The following is a 20,110-nucleotide window of genomic DNA, read 5'->3' on the forward strand; positions in this document are numbered from 1 at the left end:
TAAACAAATATGAGCTGGGGCAAGGAGGCAAAAGGTTGAAATAATTTACTATTAGTGTGCCCTCTATTCTCTTCAGCCTGGATAATGAAGTTGTCCGGGGGGGATGAACAGTGAAGCGCTGCCAACCTATAAAAAGAGGTAAGAGTGGAACGTGTAGAGTTCAATAGTGAGAGATGACACCACACTCAGCCAGCCAAAGCCTTACGCTTACATCTTGCATTTTAAACTGTTCACATAAATTCTGCTGTTTTCCTCAATAACAGTAATATTAAAGAAAAAGTAATAATAAGATGTTAAGTACAGTTGCAGCCTTTTTTTTTTTTTCCCCTAGTAATGCATAGCAAGGAGTTTGATTTGTTAGAATAAACTCTCAATAAATAAGTTAGAACAAACTCTCAACAGCTCAGACATCTATTTTGTACTGAACTACTCAGGTCTATCAGAACTGCAGCCTGGGGCAGAAGGTCTTCAGCAGCACTATGGAGTGAAAAAAAAAATAAAAAAGGGCCCTACACCTTTATTTAAACCTTGGTAAAATGTGGATGCTAATTAAGTATATTTTAGTACATTTCATTGGCCGTCTTATTTATTCATTATAAATAGTCTTACAGTTTTCAGTGACTGTTTCCTGCCCATCACATTCACATATTAACAATAATGTCAGAACTACTTACCAAGCCATTTTTTATCATTCTTAATAGGCTTATGCCAAGGCGCCCCAACCAAACAGGCTGTGCCTTACTGTTTTCTCTTATCTCTGGTCTTTTAACACATAGAATTAGTATAGACTTCCATAACATTTCTTGACAATTTACACTTAAATGGCCCTTCACTGTGTTCAGCTCAGCAAATCAAACAGATCAGTGGAACAAAGTAATAAGGAACAGTGCAGCATTGGGAAGGACAAAACCCATGCAGTTACAAAATAAATTAAATGAAGTCCAGCTTAAGATCCTCATATTGATCACAGCTAGTAAGGCTGCCAGGTGCATTTTAAGGACTCTTGCCTAAGTTTTACATGTAAAGCTGAAATAAAACACTCAAACCATGAAAAATCTGGGAGTCTACATGGAATCTAACCAAGTTTGCCAAACGTAACATTTAGAGTAAGACAGGCTCTCATCAGAACCATTAAGCAGAAAAGAACTATGGAGAACAATCACAGGTGAAGACACTATGCACACAGAGGAAAAAGAAAAAAATCAATAGCATAAGAGTAAAATAACAAATTATGCCATCACACATATTCAACCCAATATCCTGCTTACTCATGATAGGTAAAATAGTAATGCTGCTCCTTTAAGAAAGTTCTCTGCTTTGCTAAGGTGTTTATAACTTTTGCAATGATGTCACGGTAGAAAGTAAAATACTTGAATCAATAATGAAAGTGACTACCGAAAAAATCAGAATGCCTCATATTTTTATGTTTATATACAGTAGCTATATCACTAAGAAAGCTTGCAAGGTCATTTCTAATAGTTTACAAAGATGAACTTCAAATTATTTTCTTAACCAAACAGTATCCTTTTTAGAGATGCAATAGATAGTATGAGGCTATTCAATGATAAATTAGGAGAGAAGTCATAAATGTTTCATGAGGAGATACTGTGTAATCATTAATCTATTATTTTAGGTTTTGGCTTGCAGGACTATTTAATCAAGCATCTTAGGCAGCTCATGTTTATGCAGACAGAATAGCTAAATCAGTTTTTTCTTATGTAGCACTGAGACGTGAACACAGCAATACCTTTCAGCAATGCGTTCTGTGCTATGGGTAAGAGAGTACCTACAGAGTAAAAAGGGTAGCAAGTGATAAACAGAACCATATTCTACCATGTTTTCAGGTCAAAGCCTGATGAGACAGCATGCAAGACATTTTCCAAGTTGGTTACGATCCAAAAGAACAAGCAAATTTGTTTTAGAGCAATATCCACAGCTTTTTACAGGGGGGACACCCTTTTAGCTCTGGGTCTACTCCTCTAGTTTGTTTTATAATCACTTGATACCTGTGAAAAAGTTGATGCTTTCTGCATGTTCTTGTGTCAAGTTAGGACAACACTCCTGACCTTACCTCTAAGCACCACCCTCTGTTTTTATTAGCCTCTCCCTCTGTTGCAGTTTTAAAGTATATCAAGTGGAGAGAGCGTAAAGTTAAGACATTCTAAGATCAGGATAACGTTGAACTTCAGGGAACTCAACACAAAGAGTAGGAAAGGATCAAAAGATTGAAAAGTCAGAATCAGAATAAAATTCAGTGATTACTGAAGCCTACATCTGTGATACATAAATTAGTTTCAGAAAAATTAGAATAGACTTATGAGATTTGACCCCTTCCAGATGATCCTGCAACAATGTGAGAAGGATTTCTCATCACATATTGTCCAGCTGCTAATGGAGAAGTACAAAACAGTGTGGAAGAATATTTTGATTCGGCTCTGGCAAAAGAATAGAAGTATAGTCTTTAGGATATTAATGAGAACTCAATCCAAAAAGATCCAAAACCTATGTAAGCGTTGGTCTTAGTGGTCACGCAAGCAGTATGATATCCTAATACTAAATGACACGAAAAACTTGAAGGTAGACATTAATATTCTTCTAACACTTCATATCATATCAGAAAATGATGACTTTGAGTCATAAAATGAGAAAAACTGACCCATAGTTTTACAACAGGCAATTTTTTGTTTGCTAAAAGTTTCCCCAGACCAAAAGCAATTTTCCGCTAGCTATCCAGATCCTTTTCAAGTTAGTGTTACCCAGACAAATTGTATCAGAAATAATTACACTTATTGCTGTCACCCAAATTTCTTTATGGAAAGGTTTCAGAGAATGAACTGGAACGCACTGTAAATCTGAATGCAGTTTACTATTTTGTAAGGAACAAGCTTTTTTTGTTGTCTCTTTTGTAACCATTATTTAATAATGTATTCTATCAAAATAGAATACATGGCAAAGAAAATGGTTTAGGGTATAAATTCATATAGCAAAATTGTAAGTTGCAGCTTACTGTAAGATGGAAGCTTTTTGGCATTGTTTACCCATAATAACCTTTTGCAGTCTTTCAACCTTGTTGAAGTCTTTAGCAGACTTTGCATTATTTGTTGATTAGGTCCAACTCTTTGCAATACAACTGAAAAGGTCTTAGCTTGATTTTCCAAGAAATGCAAAATGCATGTGGACAAGGGGCAGTTTATGGCATTTATTACACATCAAATACTCACTGCCTAAACCAGCCTTTAGATCCAATTTTTTTGTCATTATTAAATTAGTTTCCTTTTTACAAGTTTTGCTTTTCTCTTTGTTGCTTGCTTTCAAACATAATTTATCACAATTAAAAGGTAAAGCTAGGGGTGTAGCATATACTTGCATTCTAATAACGATACTTGAAAACACTAGCAAGACTGCAGGGAGCTTTTTAACACTTTTGATTCAACCTTTCTGATTTACAGACTGAGCAGAAGTAGTAGCTCTTCTACACAGCACAGAGAACAGAAGCATATCGTGCAATGATATCACAAAGAAATGAGCAGGTTTGGTCAGTTGTCCCATGGCTGTGTGACATATTCTGTGCTAATTAGCTGCCACTCCCATTCATGAATAGGCCAGTGATGCTGACTAGGAGAGAAAGACTCAAGAAAAAAAAAATGCAGCTATTAACTTAGCCTAGAGCCCACCCGCAGTACTGCATTCAGCGCTGCCCCCCCCCCCCCCCCCAAAAAAAAAAAAGGACATAAACTTGTTGGAGCAAACCCAGAGGACCACCGTGAAGACGACCAGAGTGCTGGAGCAGCTTTCCTGTGCAGACAGGCTGAGGGAGTCGGGGTTGCTCAGCCTGGAGAAGGGAAGGCTCCGGGGAGACCTTGTAGCACCTGCCAGTACCCCAGGGGGCTTGCAAGAAAGCTGGGGAGGGATGTTTTACGAGGGCTGATAGTGATAGGACAAGGGGCAATGGCTTTAAGCTGAAAAGGCGCAGATTTAGATGAGCTATTAGGAAGAAATTCTTTACTGTAAGGGCAGTGAGGCGCTGGCCCAGGCTGCCCAGAGCAGCTGTGGGTGCCCCATCCCTGGCAGTGCCCAAGGCCAGGCTGGATGGGGCTGGGAGCAGCCTGGGCTGGTGGAGGGTGGCCCATGGCAGGGGGCTTGGAACGAGGTGATCCTTAATGTCCCTTCCAACCCAAACCATTCTATGATTCTATGATTTTATGTGCATGAGTAACTGCAGGCAAACTCATGCTATGTAGTAATGCAGATGACACAAAGGTGTTTTAATCAGGAGTGGATGACAGAAATACAATAAGCTAAGCAAGGGAAAAAAATTATAATTCTGTAACAAAATTAAATATTGGAACAAACCTACATGTAAGAAAAAACACAAGAAAAAAAATCATGAAGACAATTAAGCACTGAAATAGGTTGCCCCAAGACATGCAAAATCTCTGTCCTTGGAGATTTTTACAATGCAGCCAGTCAAAGCACAAAAAAACCAGCAAAACATTCTGAATTCAGTGTTGATCTTTATTTGGCCAAGAGGCTGGACAAGTGACTTCTCAAGATGCCTTCTAACCCGTATAACTTCATGATTCTATGAATCCATGTACCAGACAGGGTTCAGGGTTCCAAACTAACAATATCAGTACCAGACACAGAAGTGTTGATGCATTTAAAAACTAAGTAAGATGCTTGAATAGAAAAGGAATGGGCTGATGAATAAGACTGAGGTTACCATAATACCTTTATATAACTCTAGATCTACCAGCCTCCTCACTTCAAAAGGAATTGTGCAGAAGTTGCTAGAAGCAAGGAGTCACTATGAGCTCAGAGGAGTGATCACTATCTGAAAAATTCCCTTAGTCTCATCCAAAAAAAAAAACCAAAACAAAAGAAAAAAAAAAGAAAAAAAAAAAAGGAAGCATTAAGATTACTTCCTTCAGCAAGCAATTTAGGACAAAAAGATTAGGAATTTCTGGTGTCCTTTGCTCAAAGTTTAAAGTACAAGGACATTTTGTCAAATTAATAAATGGATAGTCAAGATCCAAAAAAAGAACCAGTTCCCTGGTACCTGAAGAGTTCATTACTCTTATATGAGGATCAAAAATTAGCAAGACTGAGCAACTATGTAGGCGTATACATGACAGAAATGCTCAGAATTGTAATAATTAGCAATCAAAAATAGCTTGGAAAAACAAGATACTAAACCAAGTCCTAATAATCAGAGTCTCGATCAATACTTTAAATGTTTAGAAAATTAACTTCCTTCAGCATTCTACATAGTTCTTACCTCATCTTTGGAAATATTTGGTGCTCTCTAGTGAAAATACTTCTTCATAAGATGGCTATCAGATATTATCAAACTCAGCAACTTTCAAGATACACATAACATTATGATGACATTACATTGTCTAATTTTCCCCTTTTGATTTTGAGTTTCTCATTCAAAGATCCCGTATTTAGTATATATGCAACATTTTAAATGTTGCTAGCATATTTACAACTTCAGACCTAAGACTGAATAGTTAATGGCACGAACCTCAGAAAAGGCACAAATCTACATTCTCCTGAAAGTCACCAGAACCACCTGAAACTATTTTGATATTACACCTCTGTTGGAACAGGAAACTAATATGTTTTGTGAGAAAGTAATGACTTTCAAGAACAGTAATGAAAGGGTTTGAAACTTCTTGTTAACACTGTCACAAGCACTTCATTTGCAGTTAAAGTTTGTTAGATTTAATGTATTTTATGTCTTAAAATATTAAATATTCATAATCTAAGTAGATGAGTTCTGTGGTAGTGCTAGTTGGGGAATGATGTTTTTATTTTATGACAGCTTTTAAGGCTCGGATTTCTTTTTTCATCATGCATTAGGACGCATAGTAGAAAGAGGAAAAGGGTAAGCCAACCTATTGAATATTTCACAGAACATAGCTCTATGACGATGCCAAGTCTCTCTCTCCCCTTCTCCATAGTATCTTTTTCTGCTTCCCCTGTCCTCTTTCTTTCTAGCTATTCTGTCCCACAGATATCTTCCTTTGAAAATGTTTCCAAAGGTGATAAAACTTTAAGAAGTTTTCTGCTTTGAATAAACGTGTTATTTAATTAAAATTATTCAATCCAACTAGAGTGTATAGCAAAATTCACAGGCTAGCCTAAAGCACACTTTTAACATTATGGTAAAAATCTAGAAGTCAATTCTAAAGGCTTCCTGGAAATGAGCATATAATGAATTCAATCTAGTGTGAAGTAGTATGATCGGATGAGTTTAAATATGTACTATTCAAATGCCAATATATCAGAAATGGAAACTGCAGCACAGAAGGCTGCTCTGTCATCTATATTTCAGAGCACTTCAATGCTTTGTAGCATCCACAACACCTGGCTTCTATGTTTTTGTTTAGCTGGTCTGGGAAGACAGTGAGATGGCACAGATTTACAATGACTTTGGCTCTAATAAGTGGCAAGCATAAGAATATTAAAATTCTAAGTACATCCAAACAGTGAATTCATGTCCAGGAAAAAACGTATTACTGGAAACCAACTGCAGTATCACACATTCATCTAGTAAGAAGCTTTCCTTACTAATCACAAGAACAGAACTGGAAAAAGAAATCATCAATATTGGCTTTGAAAGATCCTTACTGCACGTTTCATGAGAAGCAATGGATCTTCTGCATAGGCAGGCTGCTGGATACAATGGTGTCTCCTGAGGAACACAGAAATCTACCAGCCTGCTTCCTCATGGGTTTGGAAACACAATTGCTGCTTGTGCTAAACCAAATTAAATAATGTAAATATACGATGAGTCTACTTCTTACAGGACCCTGATCTATTCTTTTTAAGCCTGAGGCCTATAAAGCTGAATACTGAGTATTAATTCCATCTTCTTTGCACTTCTGTTGCACACCTGCTAGTTATTTCTGCTTAGCTGGAAAGCTTATTGTTCCATTTCAAATGGGCAAAACGCACCTCTGTCTCAGGCTGTTTCACCTAACCTCATCAGAAAGGTGGTTATCAAAAATCACACTGAAATAACATCAAATAAAATTTATTCCACCTACCAGTAAGTTGAGATTTTAGCTAGGAAAAAAAAAAGAAAGAAAAAAAAAGAAAGGGGAAAAAAAAAAGTCAGACAAGTCAGTTTCACCTTCATTACTCCCAAAATGCAAGATCTGTTTTTGGGGTAATGATTTAAGCTGAAGGAATCCCATGTGATATGTATATAAAGAACAATAAAAATCTGACTGTAAAACAGAGATACAGAAAGGTAAAATACATCCTTTCCAAAATCACTAGAGCTTCTCCCTACCAGCCAGCGATTTCTACCAATGCTATTTTTCTTCAGTACAGTGCAGTTTTTGCACAACCTCGCATGCACGCACGCATATGCATTCATAGTACATGTTTTTTCCTCCACCCTTGGGTCAGATTACACTATGGTAGAATAGATCTCCATCTTCAGACTTTCTTTCTGATGGAAAACAGAAAATTAGTTTTGCTCAGTTTAATTTCTTCACTGCCAGCTGTAGCTCCTCAGACAACTCTAAACCACTTCTGTACCTCCCTGGAGTACATGCTTCAAAGACATATGGACATTTATCTTGTCATTCCCTTGTATCACCTTTGCTTCTCTATATTTCTCTTTATGTTTTTTCTCCTTTTTCCTCTATTCAGGCTTATATGTATCCCTTGACAGTCTTAGCATTTTTCCTGCAGTGAGTTGGTAAAAGTAGGAATGCATAAACCTGTGTGTGCAAATACGTAAATGAAAAATGCAGTACCACATTGACTGAAAAAGTTGGCAAATACAGACAGAATTCAGCAAATAATTTCAGTCAAAATTTTAATAGGAAGAAGGATGTGTGGTTGAGAAAGCTGAAAATACTCACTTTTACATTTTCTAAATTAAAGATAAGAAAACCACTCTATTTCAAACATTTCCTTTATAAATGTAGGCTACTGAAAAAAAAATAAAAATTCAACCACACTTCCAAACTAATAAACAATTGAAAATTAAATGCACAAAATGTTTCAAACCACCAATTTTTTTCCATGTATTCTTTGGTTCCAACACGAGAAACCAGTGCTTCTTTTAGACCCCACCCCACCTCTGAACTATGGCTCTTTTCCTCTCTCTGTTTTGTTGATTAATCATATATTCTAGTCAGAACTATATCTGCTGCTACTCTGGGGCAATCTCTCCATCGTGCCATGACTTGCTTAGGCTGTGAAATAGTGTCTCTCTACTGGGTGTCCAGTATGGAGTAGCATTCTCTCAGAAAGTCGTGAGTATTAGATATTTTTATTTTTTTCCCTAACATGTCCCTCTGTCTTTGCGTTTTTTTCATTATTTCTGCTTTTTTAAAAATTCCATTTACATTTGTTCGCATCTGTTGTAGGTTGCTCATATTCCTAAATTCTCTCTGTTTATGTGTGTAATTTACCTGTGTCACTGAGTGTCTCAGCTCCTCTCTGTTTGGGACAAAATTCAAATTTTGGATACTTCATGCAGAGGAATCAACACAACCCAGTTACGATTTCAGGGTTCGAAGACTGGCCAGTATTGTAGTTTGCCAAACTAACAAAGCTGAACCAAAACATAAACAACCAGCTTCATCTAACAGAATTATGGAAAAAGCAAATCATGACCAGCAATGGGAACAAAACAATACAAAGTATGACTGATTCTTAGTTACCTAGTATTACAATTTATACACCCACAAGTACAGTTAGTTTCAGCAATGCAAGGTGCACGTGAAATTCTACTGCTGTGATTTAAAAAAATATAAATGACAATACAGGTATGGAGCATGACAGTCATAATCGAGCTGATGCACAGAATTTTAACCTCACCTTTCCAGTAGACTTTGTTCCTTTCCAAATGCAAAAATAGCAGATAGTCCAAGCAGCCAGGAGGCACAGTGCAAGTTCCCAACGAAGATTCCCAATATGTTCAATTCCATCAGATATAGCTAGCACCCTTCGTCTTCCAAGAAAAGAAAGGAAAAAAAAAAAAAAAAGGAAAAAAATAATATTGAAGTAAACCAGCACTACATATAAAACACTGGCCTAAAACCAAATCACCTTCAACCAAGGACTTTCCTAGTTACTGACTTCTGAAAATGTACCATATTAAGAAAGAAGAGCCAGAAGGAAAAAAATACAGTATTCTCAATGGATTTTACATCTCCATAAAAATTAACAAATGCTTAATTTTTCCAGGTCAGTAACAAAATAAAAAATGAAAATAGCTTTTGTATAAAGTAAAAAAAAAAAAAAAAAATATCCCAAATTTCCTTGAATAAATAACTGGCATATATAAGCCCCAAATAAAACACTTAGTGTTTTTTGATTTTTACTGGGTTGTTTGGGTTTTTTTCCCTCAGAAAAAAGTTATAACCTTTATTTTTACCTCATAACATTTTTTTTCATACATTTCTTTTTGTAACTGAAATTATCATTTTAGAACATTATTTTCAATACTGTCAAACATCATGACATGTTCCAGATGCATTTTATTTAGGAAACACTAATCTTAAAACATTAATATATTAAAAGCAAACTTTTTTTGTGGTAAGTGATCAGCAAAAATATGTACTGCATTTACTATTTGAAAACTGTATCTGAAATTGTAGCTACTTGGCTCTAAAAAGGTAAGTCCTCGTATATTTTAGGAACATCCCTATGCCTTGCACCTCACACTTCAGAGCCAAAGTGTTGACTAACTTAGTAAACAGGAGAAAGACTGAAGAAGTTTTGGAGTTTCTTGTTATCCCAACAAGAAACAGGGAACAGAAAAATCAAGTGAGTTCCGGGTATTCACACAGGAAACCTGTAGAACCAGGCTTCAGTGTTAGTTTCCAGAAATCTGGGCTTGCATTTTAGTCACAAGAATGATTTTTTAAAAATAAAAAATATGCTTTTATTTGGGAGATGCACTGTACTTTTTATTTTTACTTTAAGTAAACATTCAGTTTAAACAAAATGTAAATTATTTAGCAGCCTGTAAATAAAACATGGGTACTACTAGTTGTATGGATGAAGAGGTTAAAAGCAAGAGCAAGAATTTATTCCTATAATGCTCAATATTTTCATGAATTCTCTTGAGATTTCTCAATTGCTCTTGAGCCTGAAATAAACCATTTAATTAAAATGTAATTTTTAGATTTTTAAAAGGTAATTACAAGACTATTTTTTCAGGATTCTAGAAGTATGATTTAACTGCTATGTGAGGTCAGAAGTTGATATGGATTTAAATTCTATATATTCAGAAATTTGGAAACACCTCATCATTTTTAAACAACTTCAAAGCAAGCAGTTAGTCATTTACTAATTATATACAAAGAATAATACATTGCATTCTCATTCATGCCTTTTATCAGCTTAAAGAAATCTCTATAGAGATTCTATATTTCATCTTATGTGTGTTTCCATAAATATATTTGCACACCTGTATGCACATATACACATAAAAATTTCCATCATTCAACTTTACACAAATTATCACGAGCAAACTTTTCTCTAAAACCTGTATTACCTGGTATCTATTCAACCACAGAAACCCAGACTTACACTACCACTCCTCCCAGAGACATCATGACTGAAAACAAATGACCTGAATTTCACAGGTACTCTGATGTAGTTAAAAGCCCTATAATAATAATCAGTTACGTACACCATGACTGTGCATATAGTTACACAGTATATAACATATAGTTATACAATAAAATGTATTTAGGTTGAGTTTAGTATTATTTTTTTTTTAAATCCAACCTATAATTACCCATAGGAAATAATTCTTCCTTTTGCATTTGATTCAGTCATTAGCCAAGGCGATCAATCCAGGGAATATAAAGTATGATCATGCAACTCAAGGCCATGCCTAAAATAAATAAATGTTGGGGCTACCTGGGGAGGAATCTGATCTAGTTCTTTCTGCTTTCACTAGCAGAAGGTTGATGAGGATGCAAGGAAGTTCCTTCACCTGCCACTAATGATGGAGTAGGAGGATGGAGACATCAGCAGCTGGTGGTATGGTGGGAAAATGAAAAGATGTAACTTTCAGCAAGACTTTCAGATGGCCATACAGATGCTGCAGAACCTGTTCTGTCTTTCCCACATTTCAAGAGCTGCAGCTGCTGTTCCTGCTGTGGCCCTGGGGTACACCCATTTACAACATATGTGCTAAAAGTTTATTGTTAGCTAAGGCAGGACAAAACTTAATAGGTTAAAGAAAAAACACAAAAACAATCCCCAAACCCCCAAAGCCTCAGGTTTGTCATCTCATTTTCCAATGAACAGAGAGGTAGAAAATCCTTCCGCATTTTAAAAAAAAAAAAGAGAGAGGAGGGAGAGAGGTTACACAAACTCTTTGCAATATAGTGTCACGTGCTTAAATGTAAAATTACTGCCACCTCATCCACATTTTCTGCTCACCCAGTAACTAGACTTATTCATCAAAGCTTCTGCCATCACTGACTTCGGGAGAGAAGTGATCTATCATGGAACACCCTCAGCTAGCTAAGACCTGCAAAGAACCTGAAGAACTGTCATCAAAATGCGTTCAAAAATGAAGAGAGGTATAGCTTTTAACGAAGGATACGTTTTAATCAAGAGCGGGAAGCACACATTTTGTATCTACAGTCTAGATTTGAAAATAACATCACTGAGCCATAATTTTACAGAAAGGCTGATTAAATAGATACTTAAAATTCAAGTTGATCTAAGCAATTTGCCAGATGATATCATGTGGAATTCAACTTAGGGTGACACCCACCCTCTTTATAAATTCTCATTCAAAAAGCAGAAGAAATCCTTGAATTCTTAGCTCACCTTGAATATTAGGGTGTCACTTGCAAAAGAGCCAAGACAAAAAAGTGGTATAATATGATTAAACAGGGTCTAAGCAACAAAATACCAATGAGTGTGTGCTGACAACAGGCTATGGATAACCATGTTGAAAGACACATTAAGAATGAACAGTTCACCACAGAAACCTGATGGCAAAGCAAAGAACAAGTAGCAGAGACACCTATTTTGATTGCAGGTACTAAAAAGTCTCTTTTTAACCAAAAACGTTTTATAGATAGACTAAAAAGCCTTAAACTATAAATTACTGTCATGGAAAAGAACTAGCCAATAAATATCTTGGCTTTCCTGTTCCTCATCTGGGCACCAGTGTTTCCATGCAAAGCCTACCAGACTAACTATCTTGACCCCCCAGCAAGATTTCTGACCTAGCAGGATTAAGGAGGAAGAGTTTTGACAAATGCAGCTACTAATATCAAGAAAACATGGTTGTAGAGTAAACACTCTGACCTTTTTCAACCCTATGAAAAGAAAGCAGCATATTATTAGCCTGTTAGCACATAGCATAATGTATGGTCAGCATATCTATATACTATATACCAGTAATATGGAAATGACAGTTTTGTTGTGAGACTATACATATCCAACCGTTCTACAGTAACACACAAGTGTATATTACCTATAATTTTCAGTTTATAGCTGCAATTGATTTTTTTTTTTTAATATTACTATATTGATTTAAAGATGCAGGTTAGAAAGAGATTGGTCCAAGTTCAGTTTGAACTTCACAATCAGATTGAGAGAAAAATCACAAGACAAGCAGAGGCAGCCTAAAGATTTTTGTCTTGCTTAGAAAGGCTCTAATTTTTATTTTCAAATTACATACTACATTTTAAATTATTTTTTAATGAAAAAGAAAACTAACCCAAAAAAATATGCAGAAAAAAAACCCCACCAAAAACCACCAAATTGTTTGTGTTTGGGCCACAATAATCATGAAATGCAAACTTTTTTCATTTAGCTTTATTTTCATTGAAAAATAATAATGAACAGATTTCCTTATGTTTCAACCAAATCATCTCTCTTTTTCTTTTTTTTTTTTTTCTGGCTATTCAGTTATTATTTATGTACACATGCACCTAAACATAAGTAGCATTTCTTTCCCAAAACTGGGAGGTGTGCGCACATGTAAGACAGCTGCAGTAACAGAAAGCAATGCCATGGAGGAATCTGTAAGCTTACTCAGCTACTGGATGCCGTAGAGCCATGAAAGATAGCGCTCTGCCTGCGCTAGGTATTACAAGTAGCTACTTGCCAGTAGCACACCATGGATATCACTGTGCTGCGGTGGTACACGAGCCAGCCAGTTCAGACAGCTTGGAACCTCAGCAGCAGACCCTGTCTTCATGACAAAACCTGCTACAGGGCAAACCCCCAGCAACAGGAGCGGCTGCTGGAGGACTGGTAAATGTATTTGAGACTGGCAACCTCCTCACTTGAAAATTTGTGCATATCTATGTGGATGAAGAACTGCATCACATCCATCACTGGTTCCCCTGAATTCCACCTGCCTCGTCTCACAGTACCTCTCAATACTCATGTCCTGCAAACAGTTACACATAGGACTACAATCACTCCTCAACTTCCACACCTGTGAATGTGTCAATTGAGATATCAAACTTTATTCAGCTGTCTTGTAGCACAGTTGCAAACTGTGTGCTGTGGGAAAAAGGCATGGGGAGCTTTCAATAATGATTCCGCTGTGCTGCCACCACGTTGCAAAATAGCAAGCATGATGGAAGTGTACAACTGATCCATAGCGTACTTGGGACTCAAACAGAGCTTGCAGAATTATATTAGACTCGCACCATAATCCAAATCAAGCTGTCAAAGCAATCCATTTCAGCAGCCAGTCACTTGAATTACTACGCTGTTCTTCCCTAACTGCATAAGAACTTCTTAATAAATGTTATTACTCTCTCTCTCTCTCACACTTAGAATGTTTCACACACCAAAAGATACCTTTGTCTTAAGAACACAATTCTCAGTGAAGATTCAAGATGAGGATTTTTAAAAGCAACCAGTTTCTGAAAGCTGTCTGAAGAAAGTCAATGCTCAGCCTTTTCTGAATGCTCTGTGAGAAGTCTCAGATAGCTGAGACACCTCCCTTACCCATCCAAAAAAATCTTGGCCTGATTCTTTTGCATGGAGTGTCATAGAAAGTAAATCGCAAATTAATGGCTCAACAAAATTATCCCTGCTGCTCCCATTTAAAAAAGGCATGGTGCTAATCAACTTGAACTGTTAGCACCATGAGTACTTAAATATACTGAAGTGCTGTAAATGGTTGTGTATTTTCTTTGTTCAAGCAGAACAAAGGTTTAGTGCTTCCCTTAGAAAGTAAGCACTAAGTCCAGAACCTATAATTAAACTATAACATACAAGGTATGCAATGAATAGATTCAAGGAAGAGAAAGTCTTGCGTAGAGGCTAGCAGTGATTTCCTCAGCAGGCACCACACGGCTCTCCCCAGTGCCAGGGCCTTAGCTCTCCTGAAACCACCTGAAACCGCCGCAGCAGCAGGAGGTTTTGAAAGGCGGTGGCACGCAGCACATGACGGTCTCACAAAGCCTCAGGTCAGTCTCACTGTAGATACCCGCATATCTACTCTTATTCAACGTCAATAAAACAGAAAGGGGGAGCATTTTAAAACATGATTCTCCTCCTGCATCCAAAAAGTGAGGTTGATGTATTCAGGGGTCAGGAGAGTTGATCACAGCTTCTTGCTTCTCGGCAGTTTGGCTTCCATCTAAAAGCTGCCCTAACCTTGCATAAATCACACAAACAAAACCAGAAAGAGTGTAGCCTTCACTATAAGTCCCCTACACTACCTTCTTCTCCTTATCTCTTAATGCAGGGAAAGAGAATGAACGGCAGCAGTGAAAGTGGTACTTTCAGTTTTGAGGTAACAAGCATTTGAAAAAGAGTAGTTTATAGTAAGATCTATAGCTCAACTGGTTTAATTCATACTTGCATGGAGGGAAAAAAAGTAATCTTTTTCCTTATATATGTATCAAGACTTATTAAACCTAAGGATCTTCAAGAAAAATCCCCCAAAATTAAATGAGGGGAAATACTTTAACAGTATTTCATTGGAATGCCTTGAAACTTTATCATTAGAACTAACTACTAGTTAATTACTACTCTTAACTACTACTTTTTAACCACTGCCACTGTCTTAAGGCCTAAACATACTTACCTTCAAAAAAATACTGCAAACTCATCTACCTTGCAGGGCATTTAGGGGAAAGAGAGTGGATTCAGGAAGGCTATCTAATGTTCTCTTAATAAATGAAAGTTTCCAGAAAGCATTGTACTTTTAAATAAATACAAAAAAAAAAAAATCAACAATAATTCTGATAGAAAAAAGCCCAAGAACCTAGAGGACCACTGTAGCTGCCAGTACGACAAACTGGAGGTAGCTATACTGCATTTTCTGCCAACAACTTAAGACTATGTGCAACTTTGCTGAAAAAAGGTTTGTCTTGCACAGAGACCTGCAGATACAGATCATTAACGATTTTTGAATCTAATTGAAAACAGAAATTGCTGAGAGTCTGAAAAGATTTGCTGCAGGTATTGTTTGCTTTCTTGTTGTAGCTGTTTTGGGATTTTTTGTTTTGTTGTTTAAAAATACGCAGCACTTCAGTTTCTCGAACTGGTCAATAGCCTGGGAAAGAAGCCAGGGGACTGGTGGCATTTCAGCATCTTGAACAGAATATTGAGGGAAATAAGCTACATTGATATTAGGGTTACTTTGGAATGCAAAGGTTAACTCAAACCATAGTAATGTTTTTAATTCTGTAGTAGCAAATCATTAATTCTACACAGGATATTTTGATTGTAAATAGAAAGTTGTATTTAAACCAGAGTGAATTTTTAATGTGTCTCACACCCAAAGACACACTGCGTTTGAAGGTTTCACTACCTCTAGTCACACATATAACTTGACTAAATGTTATTGAAGGAAGATTTTTACTTTTCTTACATAATACAGAAGTGATAAAAGTTACAAGAATCTAACGAATAAAAGATAAATTTAAGTGTAATAACAGGACGTATATCTTAAGGGTGGTATTCTTTATGTTTCCCATTAGCCATTAGAAATGCTGATGTTTGGTCACAAGTGTATTTACAACTAGACTGAACAAAATCATGACATTATTACTACAGTGTAGGTTTATCCTGGTTACAGCTTATAGTACCAAATATTGTAAGCCTATTTTTAGCTTACAGTTTAACTTGAATCAAAATGTAAGCAAGGATTAAAAAAAAACAAACAAAAAACCATAGACAGAGTTGGTAAGAGACAACAGAGCCATAGGAAAATTGCAGCATGCTTCAAGTACACATAAAATAACATACTTAGCAAAAACCAGACAGCATACAATGACCTTTTGCTACCTACATTCCAGGAACATACTGTTGCTAATGGTTACCTCTGTTCTTCCAATTAACATCATTATATGTATCTGCGCTGGCAAAATTTAGAACAATAAAATCCTGTGAAGAAATTATTTTTAGAAGTATTATATACTTAACTGAAAATGTTTTTAATTTGTTTGAGAATGTACTAAACCACCTTTCAATTTAGTAGTTCAGTACATCTGACGGGAGGAATTCCTCTGTTGTTGGGATTGCTGTAGAGGGGCATATTATGAGATAACTGCTGCTTCTGACAACTCAATACCTGAAAAGTAACCTTTCCATCCAAATTTGAAAACGAACATTTTGAAAGCTTACAATACTACGTTACTGGCTGGGAGAACACTACATTTTCCTGGGAAAGAGTGTCTTTAATAAAGTGTTCCAATGCACAGAGTTGTACTAGGCTCTTGAATAGAAAGAGGATTGATTAACTGCTGCCAACACATTGTTGAAATGAATGTACCGGCGTACTTATTGCATTATTTCATGATTTGGAAAGCTGAAGAACAGATTCAATCTATTTGAAGAAGGTCCCTTCATGTTCCTTCTCTGATTTGGAGCAGTTTCCAAGACATTTTGCTTTAAACAAAAACCACCCAAACAGAGGCGGCAGCCTCTTGAGGTCACTTCTCCATCTGTATCTGTTCAGCCAGGAACATAGGTGGCAATGTTCCTTTTTACTCTGGGCCAGATTCTGTCCTCAGAGCATGTTGTGGGGAATGAAAGGAAAACAAAATGAAGTCACTAAGCAGCAGCAGTGCTACTGCACCGGGGTCTTTCTTATTACATGTTTTGGTATGCGCCTTTCATCATGCAGATTTTTCAGGCCCAGTCCATATTTACCTTGTGAGCCTTGTTACCATGCTCCTTGTACAAAAAGCATAACATTTGAGTGACAGTGCTGCAGACTTCCCATCAGTTTATTAGAAAAGTGTCAGTACCTTTCAGACATCCTTTATTCCTGAGTTAGAGTTTAAATTTCTATCTGAAGACATGTTTTCCAAACTCTCATCTTTCTTTCTCTCATTGCATTCATGCAGTTAAAGGCCTTTATTTTTTTGTGAAAATACATTGGTTTGAGCATTTCATACACAAATTCAAGCATCATGTGCAAGTATACAGCTTCTGACACGCAGAAACTTGAGCAGATATTAACTGAATTCTGAAAATGGTGGGATTCAGATTCCATGTACCAGAACCCTCTCCGGATGCTTGAACTGCTAGGCCAGGGAGCTACCAGCCTCCCAGGTTCTGGTAAACACCGCCATGAAGACAATCACAGCATGGATTGCTGCACTGCCAGAAGCTTATTCAACTAGTTCGCAGTCATAAAACCAGACTCATTTGTAAGGCCATAATGACTGCAGTACTTCCAAAACTCTGGAAGGCCGAGATGTTTGCTGGGAACACACGAAAAAGCAAAAGGTGACATTATTTTTGTCAGAGATGAGAGGCAGCCACTTATTTAACGTGTTTGTGAAATGCTATTTACTAATGAGTGTGGCCAACCACACAACTACAGGAATGGCTTAGAAACAGCTCTTTTGAGTTGTTTCGCCACCAGCAGCATTTGTTCTCTCTTGTCTGAATCACTGTAGCTTTCCCACTCTGATAGAGAATCCTAAAAATTGCAGGCTCACCTGACCCTGCACCCTCCCCAGGCAGTGGTGCTGTGAGTTCTTGCTCAAGTCAGTGCTTCCTCAGCATTTATGACTGCAAGCAGTTTGAAAGGATCTCTCAGGTAGTGAGACTGCTTCTTTCATTCTATGAAAACACTAAGCTCTGCTTAACAGCACGGAGTTGCCTGTACTGAAATCATCTCTCAGGGAGTTGCGACACTTCCCTGCGGCTGTCTAATCCGCACTAATTCTTGTCTAATTTGGAAGAGAGGATGATCCATGCATCTGGGCTGCATAACCTCAAAGGTGGAAAAGGAACAGCTTAAGAGGAACAAAAAGTTTTGAAAGAATGCTTATTTTATAATAATACATAAATATACAGGCGGTTATATTTCAGAGAAGGCTCTATCGCTTGAGTCAGTAGCCTCCAGTTTACCGACTAGACACTCTGAAACTCTCATAAAGTAAGGAGTAACGGCTAAGAGAAGGCGAGTTCACCCACCTTTCTTTGAATATAGGGAAAGTAAAAAAACAGTATTAAACAGCATACAAGAAGCTAAAGATTTTCAACAGCCTTCTCCACTGCCTTAGACACTCATATGATAACTTTTGATAATGGTACTCATATGGTAAACTTAAAAAATCTGTGCTGAATGCTAAAGGATATAGAACTATGAAACCAAAAGGCTAGCAGTTAAGTTTGTAAAATTCTCAGGGCTTTTCTCTAAATCTACATATACTATATGTAGGACAAGGATTTTCCTTCAATAAAATGAACATTAAAAGGGTTTTCTTGTTACTTTTCTGCCCAGTTTATTACTGTATTTATTACTTGTACTGTTTTCCAAGGTTTCTCTTCTCTGGCATAGTTCATTACCTCTCAATACAAGAAAATGTAAAGAATGGTACAATATTGTCTTAGGCAATAGGTATAGCAACATTCTATGTGCTAGTGACATCAAATCTGTGAAACATTTTTCAGTTTTAAGATATAAATCATACATCCTGTTCTATACTTTACAGGACTATATATTATCAGGTAGCTGCCAAATAAAGTAAAGGAGGCTCTCTGAGCTCCACTTAGTGAACAACACTCAACAGAATAAAGAAAAAAAAAAATCATAGAAGAGAACCTACCTGATGCAGGACTTAAGACAAAAATGTGTGGGAGGCCTCTCCCTTTTACAGGAAGGGAACACGTATTTTAACAGGGATAACCTTTATAACGGTAAGCCCTGGAGTATAATATATACTATATACTATTCCTATACTGCATATAATATACACTGCATTGCCCATATGAACTTTGCCCATCAAAACTTGGCAACACGTATGACTTGGGCTGCATGTTAATTTCATTCTGATCTCACTTGCATCCATATTATACAGCCTCGAACCTCAGTAGGAATGAAGGAAGCAAGCATTCAGAAGACACGCTGCATGACTGGCTGGTGCATGAACCCTCCTTTGGCTTGCTAACCTGCAACGTGACAACAACGTGGGAAAAATGACATACTGAATGACATGTCAATAATGTTAATACCATATAGTGGGGCATATCTTTGAGAAAGAGAATGCCTTAAAAAGAAAGGATCCTTTTCAGACTATCTTTTTTCCCTTCTAGATTCTAACATTTACAAAACTAGTAATGGTCTGGTTGTGTCAGGTTCTTACCCAGTGCAGAAGCACGGTAATCACTGAAGCACCTCCAGAATGAGCATGGATACAACCACAAAGTTGAACAAAGGTAATCTTCCAGTGAATTTGTAGCAGATGTAGTCACTAAAAGTTTATGATCTTTGAAATGAACAGAGAGAGGAGTACAGGTGCCAAACTACCACTGGAAGTCACTATGAGCTGACACTTTCACTTCCCTGAAAGTTACATATCCAGAACTGACGAAGGATACAGAATCTGTGTGTTGTACAAACCTCTCTTTTTAAGGTTTCATGTAAACTCTAAAATAGGAAATCTAACATATCCACAGATTTCTGAAAGTGCTACAAATAATCCTTGCCAGATATTGCTGGATACCCACTTGTAGTCTCCAACCATTGGTGCTCAATGATTAGAAAGATGCATTTCAGCTTTTAGCTTCTAAAACTATAAGAAAACTGCTGGAAATCCACTTAATCCATACTTGGCTATTTTTAAAAAGCCCCAAAAAACCCCACCCAAACCCCCAAAAAACCAGCAGACAG

General features: G+C 36.9%; 1 protein-coding gene across 1 annotated transcript in view; it reads right to left on the minus strand.

The window, feature by feature from the left end:
* The window catches only part of SLC6A11 (solute carrier family 6 member 11), a 106,506-nt gene that overhangs the window by 67,911 nt on the left and 18,485 nt on the right, over positions 1 to 20,110 (minus strand). Inside the window, exon 6 of the mRNA XM_005229911.4 lies at positions 8,848 to 8,980. Within this exon, the coding sequence (XP_005229968.1) occupies positions 8,848 to 8,980 (133 nt within the window). The remainder of the gene's footprint in view (positions 1 to 8,847; positions 8,981 to 20,110) is intronic.

Source organism: Falco peregrinus, chromosome 5 (assembly GCF_023634155.1).
Source record: "Falco peregrinus isolate bFalPer1 chromosome 5, bFalPer1.pri, whole genome shotgun sequence".
In the NCBI taxonomy this organism is placed as follows: domain Eukaryota; kingdom Metazoa; phylum Chordata; class Aves; order Falconiformes; family Falconidae; genus Falco; species Falco peregrinus.